Source organism: Delphinus delphis, chromosome 3 (genome assembly GCF_949987515.2).
Source record: "Delphinus delphis chromosome 3, mDelDel1.2, whole genome shotgun sequence".
Lineage (NCBI taxonomy): Eukaryota > Metazoa > Chordata > Mammalia > Artiodactyla > Delphinidae > Delphinus > Delphinus delphis.
The window spans coordinates 60,199,076-60,224,780 of NC_082685.1; the positions used below are offsets into that span (position 1 = coordinate 60,199,076).

The following is a 25,705-nucleotide window of genomic DNA, read 5'->3' on the forward strand; positions in this document are numbered from 1 at the left end:
CCGGGGCACGAACCCGTGTCCCCTGCATCGGCAGGCGGACTCTCAACCACTGCACCACCAGGGAAGCCCCTGCCTTTGCCTTTTAGAGTTTTATATAAACGGAACTATATAGTATGTACCCCTTTTGTTTGGCTTCTCCAGCCAAGCATAATTATTTTGAAGTTCATCCATGTTGATGCAGGTACCAATAATATTTCGTTCCCTTTTATTGCTGAGTAGTATTCTACTGTACGGATATAACAGATTATTTATCCATTAAACTGTTTGTGAATATTTGAGTTGTTTCCTGTGCTGGGCTATTTCAAATGAAAGTTCCAGGAATATTCCTGTATAAGATTTTGTTTCTATATATGCTTTCTTTTCTCTTGAGTAAATACCTAGTAGTGGAAGGCCTGGATCATATGATTTGTATATATTTAGCTTTTTTAAGAAACTGCCTAACTCTTTCCCTGCCAGAGTGGCCATACCATTTCACATCCCCATCAGCAGTGCATGAGTTGTCCATTTCCTTCCCATCTTTGTCAACACTTGGAATAGTCAGGCTTTTTCATTCTAGCCATTCTAACAAATGTGTAGTGATAGCTTACTGTGGTTTTGTTTTTGTTTGTTTTTTTTGCGGTACGCGGCCCTCTCACCGCTGTGGCCTCTCCCGTTGCGGAGCACAGGCTCCGGACGCACAGGCTCAGCAGCCATGGCTCACGGGCCCAGCTGCTCCGCGGTATGTGGGATCTTCCCGGACCGGGGAAAGAACCCGTGTCCCCTGCAGTGGCAGGCGGACTCTCAACCACTGCGCCACCAGGGAAGCCCTTACTGTGGTTTTAATTGCATTTCCCTAAAGGTTAATGATGTTGAGGATATTTTACCATGTGTTTGTTTGCCATCCACATATCTTCTTTGGTGAGCTGTCCAAATTTTTGGCCTATTTAAAATAAAATGACCTTGTTTTCTTATTACTGAGTTTTAAGGGTTCTTTTATAGTCTGTACACAAGCCCTTTATCGGGTACATGATTAGCAAAGATTTTACTTTCAGTCCATGGTTTTCTTATTCTCTTAACAGCATCTTTCAAAGAGCAGTTTTAAATCTTCATGAAGTTCAATTGATGAGTTTTTCCTTTTATGAAGTATGCTTTTTGCTCTCACATCTAAGAAACCTTTGCCAAACTCAAGGTCAAAAATATTTCCTCCTAAAAGTTTTATGGTTTTTAGATTTTACTATGATCCATCATTAGTTAGCTTTCAAAAATAATTCCATTTTGTATATGGTGAGAGGAATGGCTCAAACTTTTTTTGGGGGGGGGCATATGGATAACCAGTTATTTCAGCCTCATTCATTGAGAAGACTACCACCTTCTCCACTGAACTTTGCAACTTCGTGGAGAATCAGTTGTCTTTATATGCATGGGTCTATTTTTGGAGTCTCTGTCCTGTTCCATTGACCTATTTGTCCATCTTGATGCCAATATCACGCTGTTTTAACTATTGCCATCTTAAAGTCAGGTAGTGTTAGTGCTCTAGTTTTATTCTTCCTTTTTAAAGTTGTTTTGGCTACTCTAGGTCCTGTAATTTTTATATGAATTAAAAAAATCAGATTATCAACAAAAAATCCAGCTGGGATTTTGACTGGGAGAGTATTGACTCTATAGAACAATTTGGAGGGAATTGACAGCAACATCGAATCTTTTGAGCCATGAACAAGGTATGTTTCTCCGTTTAGTTAGGTTTTCTTTAATTTGTCTCAGCACTGTTTTACAGTTTTCTGTCTATGGGTCTTGCACATGTTATATTCATCCCGAAGTATTTCATAAATTTTGTTGCTACTGTAAACGGTATTTTCGAAAATTTCAATTTCAGTCGTTTATTGCTGTAGATGAAAATACAATTGATTTTTGTATGCTGATCTTGTATCCTGTAACCTTGCTAAAATCCCTTATTAGTTCTAGTAGCTTTTTGTGTATTCCATTGGATTTTCTACATAGACAATTGTGTCATTGGCCAATAAGAGCAGGTTCACTTCTTTCTGAATTGGATAACTTATTTCTCTTGACTTATTGCATTGAGTAGAACCTTCAGTGTAATATTAAATAAAAGTGATAAGACTGGACATTCCCGTTTGGTTCTTCATCTTAGAGGGGGGAAACCATTCAGTCTTTGACATTTAGGTATGATATTGGATATAGGTCTTTTATAGATCCCCATTATCAGGCTGAGGAAGTTCCCTGCTGTTCCTAGGTTACTGAGTATTTTTTAAAAATCAGGAATGGATATTGGATTTTTGAATGCCTTTTCTGTATCCACTGCTATGATTTCATGTGTGTTTATGTATCTGTGTGTGTGCATGTGTATGTGTGTGTATACATATTTTTTTAGTTTGTTAATATAGTGAACTATATGCTAGTTAACCAACTATATGAAGGTTAAGCAAACCTTCCATTTCTGGGATAAACCCTATTTAGTCATGATATTTTATCCCTTTTACAGATTGTTTGATTCTGCTAAGATTTTGTTTAGAATTTTTACATCTATCTATGTTCATGGGGTATGCCGGTCTGTTGTTTTCTAATAATGAGTTTTTCTGGTGTAGTATTAGAGTGATGCTAGCAACATAAAAATAAATTGGCTTCTCTTTGGGTGGGGTCTGTTCTTGGGAGGATATACTGAGAAAAAGGCCCACATAGACCCTGGAAGACCATCAGGGCCCTTCTGGCAGGTGATTTTGGTATTCCAGTCACCTACAGTATGATCTAGAAGAGTCCTGGGGATGCATTTTCCCTTGGTTCTTCAACAATTCTTTCTTGCCTCATGGAGAGCTTTGCAGACAAGCCTCTTTAAAGCACCAGGCATAGGGCAGGGGCCACTTTTGCCCAGGTCTAAGGCACACCACCTCCAAGAAGTCTTCTGGAATCCTGACTCGCCATCATCTGGAACCTTTGCCCACTTTGAATCTCACCCCCCTCCCACTGTCCTCTGTGAATCACGCAGGTAAAGACACTCTCTGAAGAGTGTTCAACTTCTCCTTGCTACCACCTCTTCCCCAACAGCCTTGAGACACGCACAAGGCTCTCATCTGAAAGCCCAACAATAAAACAAAGCTCTCCTCACTCCTGAAGGCCCTCACCACCCTTGCTTCCTCTCTCCTTTCACAGCCCAACTTCCAGAAAGAACTTAACACCCTCACTCTGTCCACATAGCCTATTCACCTCTCAATAAACACGACTCTGACTCTCATCCTCGTCACTCCTGCCAAGGTCACCAACGAACTCCTTGTTGCCAGTCACTTGGGAGCCCTTCTCTGCTTGACCCTTCAGGGCCTTTGGTGCTGTTAGCTACCTCTCCATCTTGATTCCTCTTCTGTTGATTTCTCTAACAGCCTGGTCTTCCTCCTGCCTCTCTGGCTTTTGTTTCTTCCACAGACTCCTACATACTGGTGCTCCCCTGAGATCTAGTCTCTCTTCTCAGACTGATCACCTAGTTCCAGATGACTTACCCCATCCCCATCAGGAGCTACATACATTTGCTCAGGTTGTACACTGCTCAGCTCCAGAGAGCCCCATTCACATTGTGGTCATTCTGAAAGGCAATGCCCAGATTTGAAGTATGCACAACATGGCCATGTGGCTTCCCTGCTTGTCCACGGTCCAAACATAACACTTGACATCCTACAGAACAATGGTCTATTACATCTCTTGGCTGTGAGGCTTTCGAAGGCTGAATTCACCTCTTAATCATGTCTGAGGGGCCTGGCACACTGTAGATGATTTTAAGGGTGTGTCCACCACCCAATCCCAGCCAGTGTAGATCTCTCCACTGACAAGGGCCACCATGCCATAAGTGTGGGGCTGTACTTCCTTTAGACAATGTGTCCTTTTGGACTAGAGGAAAAGATTGTTTGCTAACCCTCCTCTCACCAGACACTCCCATTCTTTGAGCTGATACCAGCTGTGAATCTTACTCTACCTCTCTGAGTGTCAGTTTGCTCATCCAGAAAATATGGTCTACCTTGTAGTCTAAGGCAAGGATTATTGAGGCAAAGATGTCAAAACCACCCCTGACTTTTGGCGCCTTCACTCCACTGCACAGCACACAGGATGATAGCCCTGGCTAAAACCTACCCCAGGAAAATTGTTTCTTATTGATCATAAAGGGCATCTAAAAGAGAAACGGAGCCAAAACCCTGGGAAGCGTGTTCTGCCTTAGCCCCTGTTAGCTCTCAATGTCAATTCTATTCCTGCTTGTTAGTATTATTTAGTTATTCATTCATCCACTCATTCAACAAATGTTGAGTGCTTGCTACTGCCAGGTGCTGTTGGCAGGCATTGGGAGATGGGGATCACATGTTAGACAGATATGGTCCCTGCCCTCATAACACTGCACTCTGCCACACTTGGAAACGTCTGGGTTTATTTAGGCGTGAACTTGCTAGTACAGGAAATACACAGGCTGATTAGACAAAGAGTAAGGGGTGGGGAACGGGGATGCGGAGAGTAGAGAGATGGCTCTTTAGACAGCGTGTCTACAGGAGGGCCCTCTGAAGAGGTGGCATATGAGCTGAGTATTAGAGACGAGCTTGTAGGGTGGGGAGATCTCTGAGAAAGAATGAAGGCAGTAGAAAGGGCATGCTTGAGGAACTAGAGGAGGCAATGTGGTTTTGCAACAAAACAAGGGAAGAGGAGAGTGGCACGAGGTACTATGAGACAGGCACAAAGGCACCAGAGCAGCCAGCAAAATGAAGTCTGGGTGGGATTCTAAGAATGAGAGGAGGTCTATCAGGGTTCTGAGCGGGAATGAGTTTAGGGTTTACAAAGATGGGGGATTTCTTACTGTCCAGGGACATTTGCCCACCAGGGGGAGCGCCTGGAATGCAGCCGCTGAGTCCTCCCCTTTCTGCTGGCCAGTTCTCATTCCTCAACCTGGCTCAAGGCACCACAGCCAGGGCTGGCTCAGATCAGGGGCTGGGAATGGATAGAAATGAACGTTGGCAATTGCTTTGGTAAATGCTTACCAAGCCTACCGCATGCCTGGCCTGAATGAAGCCCATTATGACAGTGTATCTTCCCAGGCCTCCATCCGGTAAATACTATTAGTAGGCCATTTTTGGATGGCAACACGGCAATTACAATTTTAAATGTGTATGTTAGCCCAGCAATTCCACTTCTGGGAATTTATCCTCAAGATGTATTTGCCTCTGTTTGTGAGGAGGCTTGGGCAAACATGTTCACTGGAACAGTATTTGTAAACTGGTGCAGAAAACAAAAACAACTTCAATGTCCAGTCCTACAAGGAGAATGGCAAAATAAATCATAGTTCATGTTCTCTTGGGGAACTATTATAAATAATGAGATCTCCCCAGATGCTGTTGTGGGAACATCTCCCAGACACACAGTGAAGTTTCCCACAAAGCTGGTGCAGTACAGTCCTATCATATAAAGCAAAGCAAAACAGAGCCGTAACTCAAACAAAGTTATGTGTTTTTATTTACTACTATATGTAAGTTTACAGAAAGAGGACTAGAAGGAGGCACAACAAACTTTCTGAAAATAGCTGTCACCTCTGGGGAGGGGTTTGTATTGGTAGCCGGGAATATGTCAAGTATAGCTTTTATTGCCTGTAATGGTTTTAATTTTTCATGTGGTTTTTGTTTCATACAGCATGAATATAAAAAAACAGTGCAGGGACTTCCCTGGTGGCACCGTGGTTAAAAATCCGCCTGCCAATGCAGGGGACACGGGTTCGAGCCCTGGTCCGGGAAGAGCCCTCATGCCGCGGAGCAACTAAGCCCCTGAGCCACAACTACTGAGCCTGTGTGCCACAACTACTGAAGCCCATGCGCCTAGACCCCGTGCTCTGCCACAAGAGAAGCCACTGCATTGAGAAGCCTGCACACCACAACAAAGACCCAATGCAGCCAAAAATAAATAAATTTATAAAAAAACTATAACAAAAGCAAAAAAACAAAAGAAAACAGTGCAAAGTGTGAGTTTGAAGTCACATAGCTAGGAAGTAGGGGGAGCTGGGGTTCAACTCAGGTTGGTGGCAGCACGGTTTCTTACATAATGGATTTCTACTGTCCTCACTCACTCATTCATTCACCACATGTTTACTGAGTGTCTACTGTGGACCTGGCACTCTGCTAGGTACAGGGAAACAGTAAAGAGCAAAATGATAGATCTGTCTAGTGGAGCTTACTAATTATTTGAAATATTTTAAAAGACAGATTCTACAGATAACTCTTCCCCTTTCCTGAGAGTCCAAACTTTGGTTGTGTTCCTGAATAAGTCTGTCACTTTTTGCAATTTCTAATGTTTCAGTTATTTAGCTCTGAGTCTCAGTTTATTCATGTGCAAAATGGGCCATCATTAACAACCTCACCGAGTTTTTCTGGTCATTAAATGAGGAAAATGCTTAAGCCAGAGCTTGGTACCTGGTGTGTGCTCAATAAACTGAGACATTGTTATCCTTGAGGTCTCAGCCCCTGTGTTAGCAATTTATGGTAAGGTCTCCATCTAGCTTCCGAATCCTCCAAAAGAAAAGAAGTGGAGACAAAGGGGCGGGGTGGGGGAAAGGAAAAACAAGTCACCCTACTTTATCCTAGACATGGATTTTCTCCTGAGCTATGGGCCTTTAAACTCTTGGGCCTGTGGGCCCCATCTCGGCTTTCTCCTCGACTTCGAAACCCTGATTAATTCACTCACCTTCCCATGCAAAAAGCACTTGCTGACTACAAATTCTGTGTCTCCAGGACCCAGCTCAACGCCTGACACGGAGCTAAAACAACCTGGCCTCAGCCCTTGGCAAGCTCAGAGACTGCTCATGGGTCCTCCCGCCACGGATTCCCGGCCCTTTCCGTGGTGCCAATAGAAGGGCGGGTGTGCGGGGCTGAGAGGCCTCACTATGCCTGGGACAAGCTCTCAGGCACGGAGCTGGGGGCAGGGAAGGACAGGGTGACGCAAACCACTCGGGGGCGTGGCGCAGATGTAGCCCCGCCCCTCCTCGTCACTCCTTCAGCCTTTAGAAGTTAGGATCACTACTAGCTATCCGGGTTGGCTTTAGCTGAAGCGGTTACTCAGTTCCGTTGGACTTTCTGATTCCTATATTGGGGTTTGAGACCCGTGGGTGCTTTCTCATCCTTTTGTCTACTGAATTAAAAATCCTTTGATGGCTGGATGGAGCGCATGGAATGGGTCACTCTTGGGTTCCAAGTCAGTCTGGTCCTAGATGACCGACTGACCAACATCTACTGCAAGGTCGGATAGGTGCCGGCAAAAAAAAAAAAAAGAAGAAATGCACGCGACTAGAGGTTTACAGTCAAGGTCAGAGCCCCCGACCTCGAGGCCGTGGTGTGGATTACGGATATCCTACATATACGAGTACAAACAAAACGCCTCTGCAACTTTAATACAATCACGGCCATTTATCTTATCCTTGCCGACTTTTTTTCTGTGTGTGCTGCGGTCAGTGGACCACATAGTGAGATCTCCCGTTCCTTACACCTCAGCTGGCCCTCCCTTGCAACGCGGTTGTACTCCCGTGGAACGAGGCCCGTGGAACGATCGGCTGCGCATCTCCCTCCCAATTAAAAGATCTCTGCCCTTATCTTTCCTCCACCTGGTTTCCGTCATGATCTGCAGACATTGTACGTGACTTGGTTTAATGTGGGGTTAAGCCGCACTCAGGTAGGACCTTCGACCTTCGTAGTGTCTGCCCCATCTAGCACTTTGTAGGCCAGATTGAGCACACAAACGCGCACAAGTATTTTTGAGATGAAATGCCTGGAAGTGGAGTTGCTTTCTTCAGGGCTTTAGAAACGTGCTACCTTCCGGAAAGGCCGGTTGGTATGAGGGTCTTTGGTTCTTGAGGAAGGAAATCCCAGCGACCCCGGGGAGGAGGAGACAGCGCGCTGGGGGAAGGGGGCCAGGGGCATGGAGAGGGTCTCCTGGAGGCACTCTCAAGCTACATTTCCGACTCTCCTCTCGGCTCTGAAGGATGGGGACCGCGCACCAGCCCACCTTGCCTTCCACCCGCCTTGGATCACGCCACCATGTATCCCGCTTTCAAGTCTTCTCAGGGGCCGCTGCCCCCACCCCCTCGCCTCACACTGCTCAGCCCGCAGGCTTGGTTCAGGCCTGGGGCTCCCAGCACCTCCCTTCAGCCTGTGGGCGACCCAGGCAGAGAGAATTCCTGGAACCACGTGCCCTCGGGCGATGGGTGACCAAGCCTCGTGTGGTCCCCTGATGCCCCTCAAGCTGGTGGGTACGAAGAAAGCTGAGGCTCGTGCACCCCTTCTTCTCCCCACCAGATCGGCAGCAGGATCCTGAAAGAGGACTGGGAACAGCGGACAGCCCGAAAGCAAACACCCCTCATCTGGGGGAAAATAGTCCTGGCGCAGAAAGAGGAGCTTCCCTCTCTTCTCCCATTCACCCACCCACCAACCACAGGACCTTGAACCATGCAAGGGGGAGAAACTGAGTGAGAGGGGAACTGGTGCGCTAGGTCCAGCTTGGAAGCTGAGCTATTAGCTGTGACGGGGGAGGAGGGAGGGATTAAACTGGACCTTATTCAATCCTTATTTTCTAATTTTACCTGAAGAACACAAATTACTTAACTAAAACAAAACAAACCAGCAAACCCTTACTGCCATGCTTCAGAGGACTCACCCCCAACAGTCATTACGAGAGGATCTTGTTAAAACCTCACATTCCTGGGCTGCACCTCAGGCAGCCGAATCAGGATCATTCAGTGGTGCTCTGGAGTCTGCATTTTTAAAGAACTCTAGGAGAATTATTTCATACCTCCTCCCCAACTGATGGCCCCGTCTTATACTTCATAAAATAATTCACGTACACCCAGGAGAATTTCCTCACTTTCCTGCCACCAGAGCCATGTCTCCATTTCCTAGCATAGTTCTTGGCATGCAACAGGCATCCGATATATATCAATTGGAAGAATGAACGTTCAGAGGGATAATCCCACCCCCTCTTCTCAGGGAGGTGTTAACTTTCCCTATTTCCTCAGGCCAGGGAAATCCCTTTGCTTTCCAGAAGTGGACGTTTAGGCTCCAAAAAACTGATGCATTCAATTGAGAAAACAAACAAACTCTGTATTGCTCTCCCTGGCAGGTGTTGGTGAACCACTACATAGACATCTTGAGAGAGGGCTGAGCCAGATCTCATTAAAATCATAAAGTCAGTGGCTTCCTTTTAAGAATGTTGTTTTTGCATATTTGCATGATGATACCAACACGGCTGGAAACTGAGGGATTCATGCTGGGTTCCAGATGAGGCTGGCAGGACCTTTCTCTGCTTCCTGCTCAACCTGACCTGACCCCCTGGGGAAACAAACCTTTGCCTTTGGAGCCCAAAGCAGAGAAGACAGAGAACCAGACACCACTTCTCTGCCGGCCCTGAGCTGCTGCCCCAGCAGATGTGGCCATTTATCTAACAGTGGTTCTCAAACTCTGCCCTGCATCAAAATCACCTGGGAAGCTTATTCAAATTGCTGGCTCCATCCCGAGTTTCGAATCCAATAGGTCTGAGGTGGGCACCCCCAGATTTTCATTTCTGACCAGTTCACAGGTGTTGCTGTTGTGACCACACTTCCCAGGACTACGAGTTTAGGAACTTTCGTCTATGGCAGTTCTTCCAAATCTGATGGGACATTTGCCACTCAAAGTGTAACCCCCAGTCAAATAGCATTAGTGTCACCTGGAAACTTATTTGAAATGCAGACTCTGAGCTTCCATCTTAGAACAATTAAATCAGAGTCCTCATTTTAACAAGTCCGAGAAGAACCGACCTGGGGTGTGTGTTAAATATGCTAATTTCTGGTCTTCTCCAGGACCAGCTGAAACAGAATCTCACAGGGCAGGGTGTGGAAATCTGCATCTGTAACAAGGTCCCTAGGGGGTTCTTAGGCAGGGCAGTGGTAGAGAACCATTGCTCTGCACATTAAAATCACCAGGGGAGGTCTTGAAACTACTGAGGTCCCAATTCCCTTAAAACGAACTAAAATCAGAATCTCTGACAATGAGGTCTAGCCTTTGGGATTTTAAAAAGTCCCTCAGGAGTCTAACAGGCAGCAGAATTGAGAACCACTGGTCTTGGGTCCCTGCTGGATGTATGGGTTCCCCTTGGCTACCCAAAGTAGTGGTTAGAAGAGCTTTGAGTCAGAGTTGGGTCGGAATCCAAGAGAATGTGTCCTAGCGTTCAAATTATTATGGTTGGCATGGGGTGGGGGGGCGGGTTGGAGGAGCTCCAGGGCCCTTTGTGATCCAATTTCCCTCTTACTAGCCGGCTCTGCAGCCACCTGTGGCTACTATAGGCTAGAAACTTGCAGGCTGTTAAGAATGTTAAAATGCAAAGGTGGGCACTTGTTCCGAGAAGCCCCCGTGAACACGCATAGGCCCAGCTGATGGGCATCATAATTTGACAGTCAAGTGTAGTTCCACTGTGTGTGGGTGCCCTTGGGGTGACAGCTAACCCACCGGGGGGGGGTGCCCTAGAACATGTGAGGAGGGGGTGTGGCCAACCCAAGGTAGTTCTACACCCCCAGCTCTCAGCAGGTCTCTTGTGGGTCTGGGACAGTTTTAGAGGCAGGGGATCACCCCACTTCCAGAGGAAGGGCCGTGACCTGCCCGGTGGGGCTTCACAGAGCCTGGTCCTGAAGCCCAGCCCCAGAGACCCCCATCTTGGTCCAGGACACAGGCTTTTCACGGAGCGAGGGCAATTCAGAGGCCCCCGCAGATGCTGAGTAAAGAAAATGAAACTAAACTCAGGCTTATCACCAAACATGATTTTTCTAACGTTGAAAATACAGTTAGAAAGTTGATCAAAGGGTTTTTCATTTTAATTGTTTACCCGTTTAAATGTCTATGTTAGTTTCCATTGCCCCGTAACAAGTTACTGCAAACTTAGTGGCTTAAAACACCACCAACTATTTCGCGGTTCTATGAGAATTCCGGGTGGGCATGCCTGGATTCTCTGCTCAGGGTCCCCTGGGCTGAACTGACAGTGTCAGTGGGCTCTTACCTGGAGGCTCTGGAGAAGAATTGGGTTCTATGCTCATTTAGGTAGCGGCTGTTGAGGGTCTGAGGGCCCCATTTCCCTGCTGGCTGTCCGTGGGCCTGCTCCCTGCTCCTAGAGCCGCCCGTGTGCCTTCTCACTTGGTCCCCTCCATCCTCAAAGCAGTAACTCCGCACGGAGTACTCCTCACGCTGCAAACTTCTGACTGCCTCTTCTGCCACCAGCTGGAGAAAGTCTGCTTTTAAATAAGGGGCATGTGATTACATTGGACCCACCTGGATAATCTCCCTTTGGCCATCAAGGGAGTGAGGAGGTCAAGTAGGCCATCTTATAATTTGGCCTACCACAATGCCTGTTTTATCTTGAAACTTATTAGTAATTTATTTGGGCACAAGAAAGGAGGATTACAGTATGTAATGAATGCTCACATTTTCCTCAAAGACAAAATCTGGAAGAATCTGTCGCAAGAACTTAACAAAGACTATCACTGGTTGTTAGAGTTATAAGTCATCTTTACTTTTTCTTTCTGCTTCTCTATATTTTCTGAACCTTTTGCAAGGAGGAAGTGTTAATTTTACAAAAGGGAAAAAGTTATCTTCAAAAGCTAAGACATCTGACTCTATTAGATGTTAAAAGATACTAAATTAACACCAATTTAAGTGGTGTGATACAGGTACAAGCACAGATATGTGGATCAAAGGAACAGAAAAGTGTGGTCGAGACATAAGCTGATACCAATAATCAAATGTATCTCCAAGAAGGCAAAACAAAATGTTGGGGAAGGAAGGAACTGCTGGCTTCCTGGGGATGAGAGAAAAATTTGGAGGTGAAATTCCCAGTCTTAGACTAAATCAAATTCAAATCGGATTGAAAAGTTAACACGAAAATGATAGACATATTAGGAAATAAAACTAAATGTACAACTAAGACCTAAAGCTAAACATAAGGTTAGAAAGATGAAAAAGGGCTTTTGTTTTTAATCATCCACTGGTGTAAATTCCATAATCTCCAAACATGGTTGATAAATACCTTCAAAGATCTATTTTCTGTAGGGGGTATTCCTCCTAGATGAACGTCTCAAGTATTTAAACTGTAAACCACAAATAAAGGTGTTTCCACATTACTCAGGTACCCAGGGGTTCCCACCAGTGGGGATTCTCCCATGTTGCAAACTGTTTAGGTTCTGAGTAAAGGTCTTCCCACACTCCTGACACCCGCAGGGTTTCTCACCGGTGTGTGTTTGCAGGTTTGCCCAGGTGGGCTGCTCTGTGAAGGCTCTCTGAAGGCCTTTCCACATCACACCGGGTTACGACTTCTCTCCTCTCTTTTTTTTTTTTTTTTTTTTTGCGGTACGCGGGCCTCTCACTGCTGGGGCCTCTCCCGCTGCGGAGCGCAGGCTCCGGGCGCGCAGGCTCAGCGGCCATGGCTCACGGGCCCAGCTGCTCCGCGACATGTGGGATTCTCCCGGACCGGGGCATGAACCCGTGTCCCCTGAATCGGCAGGCGGACTCTCAACCACTGCGCCACCAGGGAAGCCCTCCTCTCTTGCTGTCAAGCTGCCACTGTCCCATTGAGGGACAGCCACGATGCCCTGTTGTAGGCTCATAAACGGGTTGCGCTTTGATGGCCTACTCATTCGATATCTATTGACGACCTACTGTGTATCTAAGCTAGATGCTTTGGGGCAGACTTGCTTGCCGCACCAAGAAGCGTGCAGTGCTGTGGAATTCGGGCCCGTATGAAAGTGTTCAGAATAGGACTCGAGGGGGAGTGGTCATCGAAACTGTGTTGTAGGTCCCTGTGCATTCCTCTGAGGAAAGGGTCCCCAGTTTTTGTCAGGAGTCCCTGGTTTATGGAAGATTAGGAATCCCTGCTCTAGGCTGGAAGTTACTAGGATCTGAATGAAGGTGTTTCTTCTCCGAGTTGGGCTGGGATTGGAAGCTGCATCTCGGCACTTCAGAGACTGTTCTTCCTTCGTTCTCAGGCACGTGTGGAGGAGCTGCATGACTGAAGAACGGAGGTCACAGGGTGCTTACACATTGGCCCTGTGTTCACTCTCCTCCCCCACCACGGTGGGACTGACCTTCTCCTCCACTTCCGTCATCCTCACGTCTGGGAGCCCGACTGAGAGCTGTCATCAGGGAAAGGGCCCTGCGTACAGATGGCTTCCTTGAACTTGAATTATGTATGAGCTGTTGCCAAGAAGCCACAGGGACTCACTGGCCCCCCTGACAGTGAAGAGAGCAGTTTTCCATCTGTTCATTTAAAAACTCATTTCCACCCAAATAAGGATATTTAAAGGATATTTAATTCTCCTCTCTCTCTCTCTGCTGCTCCCAAATCTCAGACCTTCTTCCTTGTAACAGAACTGGAGGAAGAGGATCCTGGAAAGGGGGAGTAACTCTCTGAGTATGAAACTTCCTCCCCAAAGTTGTTAGAAGGTCAGGTCACCTGCTTGAGATGAAGTTACTGGCTCTGTGGTGTGATTTTTTTTTTTTTTTTGGCTGCACTGTGCAGCGTGGGATCTCAGTTCCGTGACTAGGGATCGAACCCGTGCCCCCTGCATTGGGAGCGGGGAGTCTCCTTCGATGTGATTAAGTAGCCATATGTCTGTTCTCTGGACCCAGATGTTCTCCCTGACCTGGGGCCTGGTGACCCATGAGTGTGCTCTCTCAGGGAGTCTTCTTAGCCAAAGTGGACTGAAGCTGCCTCGGGGACAGGAATGCCCACGAGGCCACCGTCTGCTTTTCTGGAAGAGACCTGAGAAGGGTGCTGGATGCAGGCTTCCTCCAACCTACATCCATGAGAGCCCCCCAGAAGGATACCCCAACTGTCTAGGAAGCCTCCTCTTCCTTTTCAGAGAGCAACAGGGCCCTGAGCCTGCCATGTTGAATGAAGGGACCATTTGTGCTCTGGAAACCAGGCTCTGGGGTGACACCATTTGAATACTTACTGTGTGCCAGGCCCTGTGCTAGGCGCTGGGACCTGGGGGTGGGACAGAGTCCCTCCCTCACAGCAGATCACTCGCTAGCAGGGGAAGCGGAAAAGGAAGTTAGGGAATTACTCCAAATAAGCTATTAGGGCTGTGATAATGGATTCACAGGGAATGGGGGGAGGGGTTTCTGATCCAGGCATAAAGGATGAGGTTGAACAAATAGATTATTTCTGAACAAAGAGATTATTTCCAGTCTTTCATTTACCTACAGGTTTATCAGTCCTTGAAAATGGCATCCCTTCAAGCACTCAAACCAGAAAATGCACCTTCTCACCCCTCTTTCCCTCTCACTCCAGATTCAAGTCCTCTTGCCGAGGTTTCTGATGACATTCACGTGGCCAAATCCAATGGGCACACCAGTGATTTCACATGGTTGTTGCTCCCTCCTTGAAAGGCTGTCCTCTGGTGACTTCCAGGCCTCCTCACATATCTTCTCAACCCCTTTGGCTGCTTTCTCTCCCTCCGCCAAACCTCTAAATGCTGGGGCAGCCCCAGGCTCTGTCTGAGGCACTGTCCTCTCTCCATATTCTCTCGCTAGGTGATCTCACCCAGTCAGTGTTTTTGAACAGCACCTACAGCATTTGATGACACCCAAACACCCCATCTCAGGCCTGACCTCTTCCCTGAGCTCTAAACGCCTTTCTGACATCCCACTTGGATGTTGAACGACTTCTCCAAAGTAAAATATCCAAAACAGAACCTTCACTTTTCTTCTACTGGCAGCTTCTCCCCCATTCATTTCTGGGTATACACCCAAAAGAACTGAAAGCAGCACTCAGATATCTGTCCACCCACATTCATAGCAGCATTCTTCACAACAGCCAGAAGGTAGAAGCAATCCAACTGTCCACTGATGAGTGAATGAAAAACGAAAATGTGGTATATACACAATGGAATATTATTCAGCCTTGAAAATGAAGGAAACTGACACGTGCTATGAGGAGGATAAAGCTTGAAGACATTATGCTAAGTGAAATAAGTTGGTCACAAAAGGAAAAACGCTGTACGATTCTGTTTATATGAAGTACCTGGGGCAGTCAAATTCATAAAGACAAAAGGTCGAACCGTGGTTACCAGGGGCCGGGGGAAAGGGAGAATGAGGAATTCGTGTCAACGGATATAGTTTCAGTTTTGAAAGATGAAAAGAGTCCTGGAGATGGGTCACACAACAGTGTGAATGTACTTAATGGCATTGGACTGTCCACTTAGAAATGGTTAAAATGGTAAACTCCACGCTATGTCTATTTTACCACAATAAAAGAAATCTGATCACGGCGCAGCTCTCCCAGCGATAGCCCACTGTGGCTCCTGTCAGAAAGATAATGTCTAAAATCCTTACCGCAGCCCACGAGGCCAGGCATGGTCTGATCCCAGATATCTATCTCAGCAATTTCCTCTCCTCTCCCCACTCTGGCCGCACAAATCTCTCCAGCACGTGCCTTGGAGACTTTATGCACTTCATGTTCTTTCAGCCCAAATTCTCTTCCCCAGCCCCTCACTTTTCAGGTCTCAGTGTCAACTCTACCGCCCCTGTCACGCAAGGAGCTCCGTCGCCTGGGGTACAGATGGTTCTGTGGAACCCGCCCCCAGCAGGCCAGAGCTGGAAGTTTCCTGTGGGGCAACCAGACCTCAGCTGCTGTCTTCCTCCCCACCCAGAGTCCTCCCCCAACCCAGGAGTAGGTGTGGAGTGCAAGGTATCTGTGCCTGAGGCTCTGTCTTGGGCCGCTCAGGCCATTGGAGGGGTGTGTGTGTGTAGAGGGTTGTACCAGACTCCCACAGCCACTCCGCTTCTTCTCTGAACTGGTTCAATCTGGGATTTGAACAAAGGATCCCGTGGAGCGGGTGTGTTCCTTTCCTCGCCAGGCAGGGACGGCCAGGGAGGTGGCCCCAGCTGACTTTCCAGGACAGGGCACCGCGCCCAACCCTCATCCCGTGGCCTTCTTTCCTGGCTTTAGAAAGATTTCTGAGCACAATATTCCGGGCAGCTCCTCTCAGACCATGCCATTGAATTATGGTTTCAAGCACAGAGGTACTTTCCTCTGCATGGGAAATCCCTCTCCTCTCCCTTCTTTGCTGACATCCATGTGTCTGGGGTGTCCATGGCTGGCGCTGACCGCACTCCTGGCTCCCCAGCAGCACGTCAACAAGCTACGGTCTAGGCTGTGCAAGCAGAGGACTTCTCAGGAGGCCACCCGTGTCCTGCTGGCCCGGGGCTGCCGGGGCTCCTCCTCAGTGGACATTGGGGCGGGTGGGACACAAGGGATGGTTAAGAGTGTAGGGTTTGTGCGCCGGCCTCTTCCTATTCTGTGACCTGGCAAACTACCTTACCCCTTTAACCTTCCACTTTGACAGCAGTAAAATAGAGATCCCACGAGTCCTTACGCATTTCACAGGAGGACTGATGTAAGAAATAGAGAAGATAATGCATTCAGGAGCAGAGCCCAACGCAGTGGCCCTGGCGCCATCCCTGAGCTGGCCTGTGTGTAGGAAACGCACGCCCTAGCCTGGAAGGCCCCGGGGCCCCAGTGCTGAGGGTCTTTGTGGTCCTCTCTAGCCCAGAGCCCTGGGAGCCCAAGAGTGACAGCCGGGAGCGAAGGGAACCAAGCAAAGCCCCTTTCCCTTCTCCTTCGCCTTCCTTTACCTGGCTGGCGCTCAACAGGCAGTGCTCAGAGAGGCCTGGGCAACCTCCTGGCTTGGGCTGTTCTCTGACCTTCTGATGCACCCCTCCCTCCAGCGATCACCCCTCCCTGGAGACATCCAGTGGCCGACCCCTTGGCCCTGGGCATCCATCCTCAGATGGCAGCGCCTAATGCTTTGCCTGAGTCTCCAGGGGTGGGGATGTTTAGGACCCCAAAAGGGAATTCAATCCTCTTTGGCTGGGAGGGGGAGGCAGGGCCATGCCTGTGCATGCTTCACAGTCACAAGGAGGACTCTCCAGCTGAAAGAAGGGGTGGAGCCCCCCGTACTGGGGCGGCTGGGGTAGGGCCAGGGCTGGGGCCACAGGGACAGGTGGAGGGGCTTTGGCATTGTTAAGGAAATGTGTGGTGAGTTTTGTTTTCAATGAAAGGATCTATGGAAGTTATACGAATCACCTCTTTGGGTTCTGATGGCATCCTGTAGAGTCCAGGTGTGTACAATACTGGGTGCTCAAAGAGCAGCACCTCTAGGGGGAGCAGGGCATCCCAGGCAGCCCAAGCCTGTACGAGCCCCTGGGGGCGGGGAGCCAGGCAGAGTGGCGGGAAAGTGGCGGGAGCGTGCAGAAGGCTAAACCTCACCTCTTGGGACGTCTCCCGAGCCCCCCGCAGCCTGACCTCCACCCCTCCAGGTCAGCTCCCTCAACTCCTCTTACCTCCTCCCACATCCAGGAGCTCCTGGGTGTCCCTTCCTCCGGCCCCCACGTGCTCAGATTCCTTCCTGTCACAGAACCACGGTGCTGTCCTTCCGAGTCCACGTGGCTGGGCAGGCAGCACTGCCATTAGCTGACGAATGAGTCTCTTCCCCATGAGAACAGGGCCATGTCTGCTCCCCAAGGCCTAACACTCACATCTGAGGAATGGATGGATGAACGATTGTATTGGATGCCGTGTTAACGGCTGTCTTTCCCCAGACCGGAAGCCACACCAGGGAGGGGCTGTCTGCCGCGCCACTGCTCTATTCCCGGCAGCACCATCTTTGGGTATTTGGTCCCCTAAGTGAAATGAGTTCTCAGTCAGCCTTGGCAGTGATGTGGGGGAAGGTGGGGCGTCCCAGTCTCCAGGAAAGGGGGCTGCCTGTGGGAAAGACACTAAAAAAAGGCTCTCAGCTACACTGATCCTGAGCAGCTCCAGACAGCGTGATAAGAATAAGGATACTTAATGCTGTGCCGAGTGCTTTACAAGAATCATGTCCCTTCATCCTCGCGACGGACCTATGAAGCTGATGCTATGGTCGTCCCTAGACCATCCCTCAGGGCTTCCCGCCTAGCTGCTCCTGGTGGAATTTCCGTGGAAGGCACATCACAGCCCCAAGAAACAGAAACCCAACCCTGTGAAATACCCAAGCCAGCACACAGTTCCCATCCACAGCGGCATACGTTTCTTTGGTTTTATTATTACAGACACACCATGTCTCTACCACAACCGGGGGAAGCCTGAGCTCTGGGTACTCTACCTACCCTCTCTTTTCTACCTGGACAGGTCACACAGAAGGGTCCAAGCCACATGTGGGTGCAAGAAATGTTTGACAGAGCTGTTCAACTCATAGCTTATAAGGATGCCATTTCTACTTCTCCAACTGTGAAAGAGCTCTACAGAAACAGTGCCACGACACCCCCATGATGCTGGATTGCTTGATTCATGTTTTGTGAGCTTCAGAAACTTTGGCTCCCTTTTCCAGAGTAAGTAGCATAGGCAGGAAGTTCCACATTTGGGACAGGTCCTTCCTGGAACTGAATGTCAGGCAGTGACATCCAGGTCTCTGCATGCAATGGGGCTAACAGTGTCGTTTAGGGGGCAAAAATTAAAAGTCTCTCTCTCTCCCTCCTCCCCCCACCCTCCCAAGGCTCAGATCTCATTACGGTGTACATTATGGCCCAGGTACATTGAAGTGTGATATTTGGTTTCTGAGACATTCAGTCTCTTTGGCAAACTGAGAGAAACTGGTGGGGAGCTGCTGAAATGCATTCGTCCTGCGGTCCTTCGCACTAATGCTTCATCCTCTCTAATAACCGCTGGTAGACAGGGGCTGAAAGAGAGAGACGTGAAAGGTGAAAAAGGGGCAGGCTTCCCATGTCTGTCTAGGATACTGTCAGAATCACGAGCACGAGGGCCAAGCAGCCTTCTTCTGCCATCCTCTCCTGCACAGAGCAGGTACTTTCTGGCTTGTGAAACTTCGTATCTTACTCAGCGATGTTCTGAACCGGGATTTTCTACGTCTACCAGCTTGGGGCCACGACCTCATCATGGGCTCCTGCCAAGCCCCTGTGCAATATTCCCAGGTTCTCAAACCTAAAAACTCGTATCAACCCTAAAAAGGTTGGCACTCTTATTATCTCCATCTTAGGGAGAAGGAAACTAGGTGTTCTGTGTCTGACCCCAAAAGCCATGTTTTATTGCACCATGATGTTCTTAGCTATAGACAGCAGATGGCAGGTTTGGGCCTGCTAGGGGGTAAGACCCAAACAAGTCTACAAGGACTTCAAACCCAGACCACACTTACCTAGTTTCACAGAGCTCTGGGTAGCCTGAAAGAAAACACAAGGTGTCAAGTTGTCTAGTGGATGTAATACCTACACCTGCTCATGGCAGTGGCTTTGCCCATTGCCATCCTTGCTCAGAAAAAATGGTGGGGATGGGGGCTTCCCTGGTGGCGCAGTGGTTGAGAATCTGCCTGCTAATGCAGGGGACACGGGTTCGAGCCCTGGTCTGGGAGGATCCCACATGCCACGGAGCGACTAGGCCCGTGAGCCACAACTGCTGAGCCTGCGCGTCTGGAGCCTGTGCTCCGCAACAAGAGAGGCTGCGATAGTGAGAAGCCCGCGCACTGCAATGAAGAGTGGCCCCCGCTCGCCACAACTAGAGAAAGCCCTCGCACAGAAACGAAGACCCAACACAGCAAAAATAAATTAATTAATTAATAAACTCCTACCCCCAACATCTTCTTAAAAAAAAAAAAAATGGTGGGAATGAGGAAGAGGAAGGGGAATGTGGAACTGCTGGGCCCCGGGGAGCCACTCAGTCAGTCGTGGCAGCCCCAAGTGATGATGCGCTAGCCCCAACCAAGGGACTCTGAGGCGGACATTCCTGGGATGCCCCGAAGTCAGGCTTCCCCCCCAGACTATCCGCTGCAGCTTGCGGAGCTGGGACCGCACAGGGGGTGGCTCTCAGGAATAGGAACTCTGGGCCAAGAACCCTCCTCAAGGGGCGCGAAGGAGAGCCCTATGTCCAAAAGTAAAGGGACGTATTCCAGCTCCATACCTCTGGGTTAAAGACTACCTCCAGCAGGCTCTTCTGTGGGAATGCAAACCTTCTGTAACATGACCCGTATTCCCAAGGGGCTCCACCTGACCTGAAGGGAGCCTGAGTGGACCCCCGGGCCCTGGGCAAGCTGGGGAACGGGAGGAAAAGCACAGAAAGTCCGAGAGGTTCTGAGAGGGAGGTGGCGCTGAGGCAAGGAAGGGAGGTGCCCCACACAGACAGGGCCCTGGATCCGGCACCCACACCTCTGCCCAGCAGGGCCCCAGCACTGGCCATGGCGGGCTGCATCACAGAAAACAGAAGAGTAACTTGGAGCCCAGGCTCAGGGCAGGCCAGTCCGCTGTAAGGAAAATTCAAGATGGAGTGCCCTTCTCGGTCAGCTGGATTCCAGAGCTGTGTCCGTTCTCACCAGCTACGGCTTCCCCATGCACTGAGGCTCAGAGGCCTCGCTTGGAAGGCCTCGGCTGTCGCCCACAAAGGAAGCCGGGGCTGCCTGGGTTCTTTTCTCCAAACTCCACACGGGCCAGGGCTAAGGATGCCCCATGGGAGTGGAGAGAAATTACGGGAGAGCCCTGGGAGGACAGCCAAGGAAGACAGGAGCCCAAGCACAGGACCCAAGGCTGTTCAGGGCAGGGGCCAGCGTAGGCAGGCATCTTACCCTGGAGAACGCAGATGCCTGTCTGAAGATTTCAAGCGCAGAGTCTGCGAGCTCGTCCCCCCGTTCCTGAGGTCTGTTGGCTGCAGATAAAAAGAAAGGCAGCTTCAACGAGAGAGAAATGATTAGCGTGTCATTCATAACCACCAGGACTGAGGGGGCACTGCTGGGTTTTCTGGCTCACATTCTCAGACGAAGTCTTCCTTTATAACTTTCCATAACTCGTGGTGGAATCTGGCCCGTGGGGAGAGAGCTCAAAGAAAGGTGAATGCACAGGTTGAGGAGAGAGGCTAGGCTCCAGTGCAGCTTTGCTGGAGGTAAAGAGAGCTCACCCAGGGCGGGACGCTGCAGGAGGGGTGCTTTGACCCATGTTCACAGCGTTCACATGTAACAAACAACTGGGCTCTGTTCGAACAGGGCTAGGACAGCCGGGCAATTCAGCAAAGAGAAATCTGTCCTTGAGGTGCTGGGCGTAGTGCCTTTGAACCAAGAGTTCCTAAGTTACTTTTCAACCAGACCCAGCAATGCCGTCCACAGATGCTCAGTCCACACATCCCACATCATTCTCCTCTTTGCTTACACCAGGGCTTCTATCGAGCACCAACGGCTGTGTGTCGAGAAGGGCCAGCAGCAGGATGAGCGGGGACGTGGTTCTTTAGGGCCTTACCCGGAGGCTGCAGGACACTGGAGATGGCGTGGACCACGCCATTGGTGGCCATGATGTCAACTTCAGTAACAGGCTCCTTATTGACATTCACCACGTTGTTTTTCTGGGAGAAAAAGAGACAGCAATTGTTGAACACCAAGCACGTTTCCCTTATCCATTTTTAACCCAGCAAATGTTTACTGAGCACTTCTGGATGCCAGACCCTGTGCTGAGTGCTGGGGACACTCTGGTGACTGGAATAGACCCTGTCAGCTACAGACCTTCGGTCTGGGAGGCTCAATTTCATCCTTGTGTGGACCCAGCGTGTTGCAATTTACAAAGTGCTCTTTTGTGTGATTCCCTTATCCTCACAGCAGCGCGTGGTGAGGCGGTCGATATTATGGCCTCCTTTAAGCTGAGCAGGTGGGACAGCTGGGAACAGAAGCCAGGCGTCCAGCTCTGGGTGAAGGGCTCTTTCCACTTTTCCTCCATGCCTGGCTTCAGAGTTTCTCACAGGGTAAATCTGTCTCAGGCTTTCCTGAACGGCCCAAGGGGGAAGGGGGAACTGGAGCCTGAGACCGACAGGACCCTGACATCCCAGACTAGGAGCTGGGAGATTCTCAGGTGACCTGCAGAAGTCAAACAAGTCATGCCATCCCTGCCTGCCTTCCCGTGCTCCCGGGAGAAGCTGGTGAGCACAGGGATGGCTGGAGGCCAGGAGAGAGGCGCAGGGAGCAGAAGCTGAGCCAGCCACATGCTGCAAGGGTGGTCCCTCCACGGGGTGTCAGTGGCCTTGGCTGGTACAGCCAGGGAGGCCACAGGCAGCTTCGCAGAGCTGGGCTGCCTATCTGTTCCCTCTCTTCAAGGTAGGGACCCTCGGAGGGAGCTCCAAAGTGGAATGTGCAGAGTAAGGGAAGGTTCACAGAACAAGCGTCAGAAGAAAAAGCCTCCTGGGTTGATCTGGTTCATGGTACAGCTCAGTGAACCCCTGGACTTGGGGGGGACAGAGTGGGAAGGGGACTGGGAATTGATCTTTCAAGACTTGTAAGTAACTATCATTTCCTTAAGGAAAGGGAGATTTAATAGCTTCTCCCAGATGCCAATCAGATGCTTCATTCCCCTGAAGATCTGGAAGTTCTTATTCCGGTCTAACCACAATCTCCCTTGATTTCCCTGAAGACTCTTTTTCTTTTCCTTTCCTTTTTTTTTTTTTTTGCGGTACGCGGGCCTCTCACTGTTGTGGCCTTTCCCTCTGTGCTCCGGACGCGCAGGCTCAGCGGCCATGGCTCACGGGCCTAACCGCTCTGCAGCATGTGGGATCCTACCGGACCGGGGCACGAACCCGTGTCCCCTGCATCGGCAGGCGGACTCTCAACCACTGCGCCACCAGGGAAGCCCCTTCTTTTTTCTTTTCTTTCCTTTTTTCTTCTCTTTTCTTTCAAAATACACTCAGAGATTCAAGATGCTTCTTAAACACAGAGTGTGTGTCTAACGCCATCCTAGGGATGAGATGTGCCCTAAATCCCAGCGGTAGGGCACGGCCAGCCTTTTAATTGTGCAACGTACTCACCGAGCTGACTTCCAACTTGTCGCCTTGGAGAGACTTCAGCCGCACCAGGGCCCCGATGCCTCCGCTAACCAGGATTTCATCGCCAACGTGGTATTTCAGGATGTTGGCAAGCTCCTTGGCGTTGCCTGCAGGTTTGTGGGAAAAGAAAGCAGAGTTAATCCTAAGGCTGGTAACGGGTGTGGTCAGAGAGGGCCCAAAGGAGAAGATGGAAGCAGTCACCCCCGAGGGGAAGACCCCCTGCCCAGGTAATAGGCACTTACTGAGCACCTACTGTGTGCTCAGCCCTCCGACCCACCATGTGCGTAACGGTCAGGGGAACAAGGCATATGACCATGGCCATGACTCTACCTGTGCACTGGATGGGCTGCTAGGTTAAGTACACGCTTCTGTGATGCTGAGAAGGATTTAATCTATACTCTTCTGTGAGTATGACTCATGTTTCCATGACTAAATATTTGCTTGGAAAGCCAGGGGCCTTTACAACACTGGCATCTGAGACATTTCATCATCAACGTGGCTCCCAATAGTTATAACACAGTAGTGAAATATTTACACATTCTGCCCACAAATGCATATTTTGAGACGGCTGTTTCCTGAAGGGAGAACTTAAAAGAGTCGACAGCTGCGGTCTGGAGGAGCTATGGAGCCGATGAGGTCAGGGCCGAAGGGGAGATCCCTCCACAGCGTCCCTCCTCGTCACGTCTCAGCATTCCTTCCGGCCCACATCAGCTCCTCCACCCACTGCGGAATGCAGCCAATTATTCATAAAGGTGCACAGGCAGTCCCCAAATTAAGAGTGGGAGGCAACCTTAAGGCTGCCAGCTGCCCTCTCCTCTGCATCGGGGCTGCCCCTGATACTCATGTTACCAGCCAAATGGCTGGGTATCCCCAGGGCTTATGGACGGCTATTTCCAGCAACTTGAAACTGAGAACAGAGGAAGCTTTAAAGTATTTTGGGGAGTTCACTTGGTTATGGACGAATCCACATGAGTGCCACGGGATGGAGCCACCAGGTACAAAGGGATTTCCAGACGTCCACAGCTTGGAGCTGGCAAGAGTTTCCCTTCCACCGAAATACGGCCTGGAGGTGCTGAGCCCAGCCAGCCCCCAGGAGGGGAGGGTCTCCTTCTTCTGAGCTCTCTAACATCTGGATCACCTCTAACACGGGGGATGGGCTCCGTGCCCCAGGCGTTCCGGGGTCTAATCCTGCCCGCAGGCCTGAGGGAGGGCGTGTAGGGGGAGCTTTGCCCAAGCCCTCCCTCAGCTCCCGCACAGATGAAAATGAAAGGCAAGCCAAGCAGGCTTGGGACACCTAGGGAATATTCCGTTCCTCCTGAACAGAGAGAGAATGGCAAGTTTATGTCCAGGATGAATGTCTCCCCTCTCCTCAGGAACATACGTCAGCACCACAGACACAGGCATTCACTTAGCAATAAGGAAAATTAAACAGGACACAAATTCAGTTCACAGCTCCCCGAGCTTTTTGTTCTGCACTCCAGAGCGGGAAGGGAGGTGCAGACGATTCGGGTCCCAAGGCTCAGCCGGGATCCTTCCTCCTCCTCCTCAGACTCACCCTTCCGCACTGGGTGGATGCGACGTTCACAGGCACGCGTCAGAGTAAACACCGCAGGCCCATCCTACCTCCGCACCATCATAGCCATTATCCCATTATCGATGGGGGACGTGTGCCCAGCATTGTGGGCAATGCTCATTTAATCCTTATTAACACTCTGAGCAAGGTACTCTTACCACCTCCAGTTTACTACTGGGAAAACCGAGGCCCAGAGAGGTTAAGCAACCTGCAAGAGGTCAGCTGGTAAACGCCAGAGCCAGCGTTTGGTCTGCTTTCAGGTAATCTGGGAGCCCAAGCTCTTCACCACTAGATTGTCTCTCAAACATACTCAACATAATTGCTCAGGGCCTTGAGGAGCTTCTCGGTAAAGCTTTCATCCTGAGGTACATGTGATGCAGGTAAATGGCTTCACGAGCAGGTTCTCACAGGTCCGCAGGGGAAGCCATGCCTTGTTGATTGGGCTGGTTGTCATCTACCCTCAATTCCCTTCTACTCTCCTCTGGCTTGTTCACTGCCCGGGGAAGCCGACCACCGTCAAGTGCATCATCCAGGCTCCCTCACCCTCCTGCGGTCAGCCGCCAGGCGGCCGCTGAAGGAGGCCAAGGCACCCAGTGGCCTCCCTGTCATGGTTCTGACAGCAGCTGCTTGCGGCTCTAGCCACTGTGCTATGCCCCTCCTCCTAGGGTCTCCCTGGACCGGCCCTCCCCCCACCATCCCCTGCCCCCAGCACCCCCAGGCCTGGAGCGGTAAACACCGGGTACCATCACCCTTTGCTGGTTCCTTTGACCCTGCCCACACCTCTGCAAATAGTCTTGTCATTAAATTCCTTACAGTCAAACCCTTCCTAATGTGCCAACTGTTTCCTGCTGAAACCCTGACCGATACAGTTACTTTAGAGAAGTTGAAAAATGTACTTAGGTTGCTCTTTACCCAAGAGTTTGTTCAGTTCTCCCGGCGGCAAGGCTCGGAAGGCTTCATTGGTGGGGGCGAAGACCGTGTAGGCCCCTTCCCGGTTGAGGGTCTCGGTCAGCCCTGCAGACTGGATGGCGGCTACCAGCATGCTGCGGACACATACACGGAAAAGGTCACCTCCCTCCGTGTGTGTGAGGGGGGGTTGTCATTTGCCCAAACACCGCACCGCTGTGGGGAGGTGGAGCCCAGAGCACTGGCATTCGCACCCCTTGCTGGTTTTCGTACAGACAGGAAACAATTCCGGTCTGCGTCTTCTCTCCGTAGATGCTAAGCTCAGTTAAAAGCCAGAAGTCAGTGGCCAGAGGCGGAAGGAGGTAGGGAGAG

At 50.0% G+C, this 25,705-nt stretch overlaps 1 protein-coding gene across 1 annotated transcript in view; it reads right to left on the reverse strand.

Moving 5' to 3' along the window:
- Positions 1-18,068: 18,068 nt before the first annotated feature.
- The window catches only part of TGFBI (transforming growth factor beta induced), a 32,480-nt gene continuing 24,843 nt past the window's right edge, over positions 18,069-25,705 (reverse strand). The window contains exons 12-17 of the mRNA XM_060006929.1: positions 25,340-25,470; positions 22,837-22,961; positions 21,288-21,390; positions 20,624-20,703; positions 19,208-19,232; positions 18,069-18,733 (exon numbers count right to left, since the gene is read on the reverse strand). Of these exons, the coding sequence (XP_059862912.1) occupies positions 18,693-18,733; positions 19,208-19,232; positions 20,624-20,703; positions 21,288-21,390; positions 22,837-22,961; positions 25,340-25,470 (505 nt within the window). The 3' untranslated portion in view covers positions 18,069-18,692. The remainder of the gene's footprint in view (positions 18,734-19,207; positions 19,233-20,623; positions 20,704-21,287; positions 21,391-22,836; positions 22,962-25,339; positions 25,471-25,705) is intronic.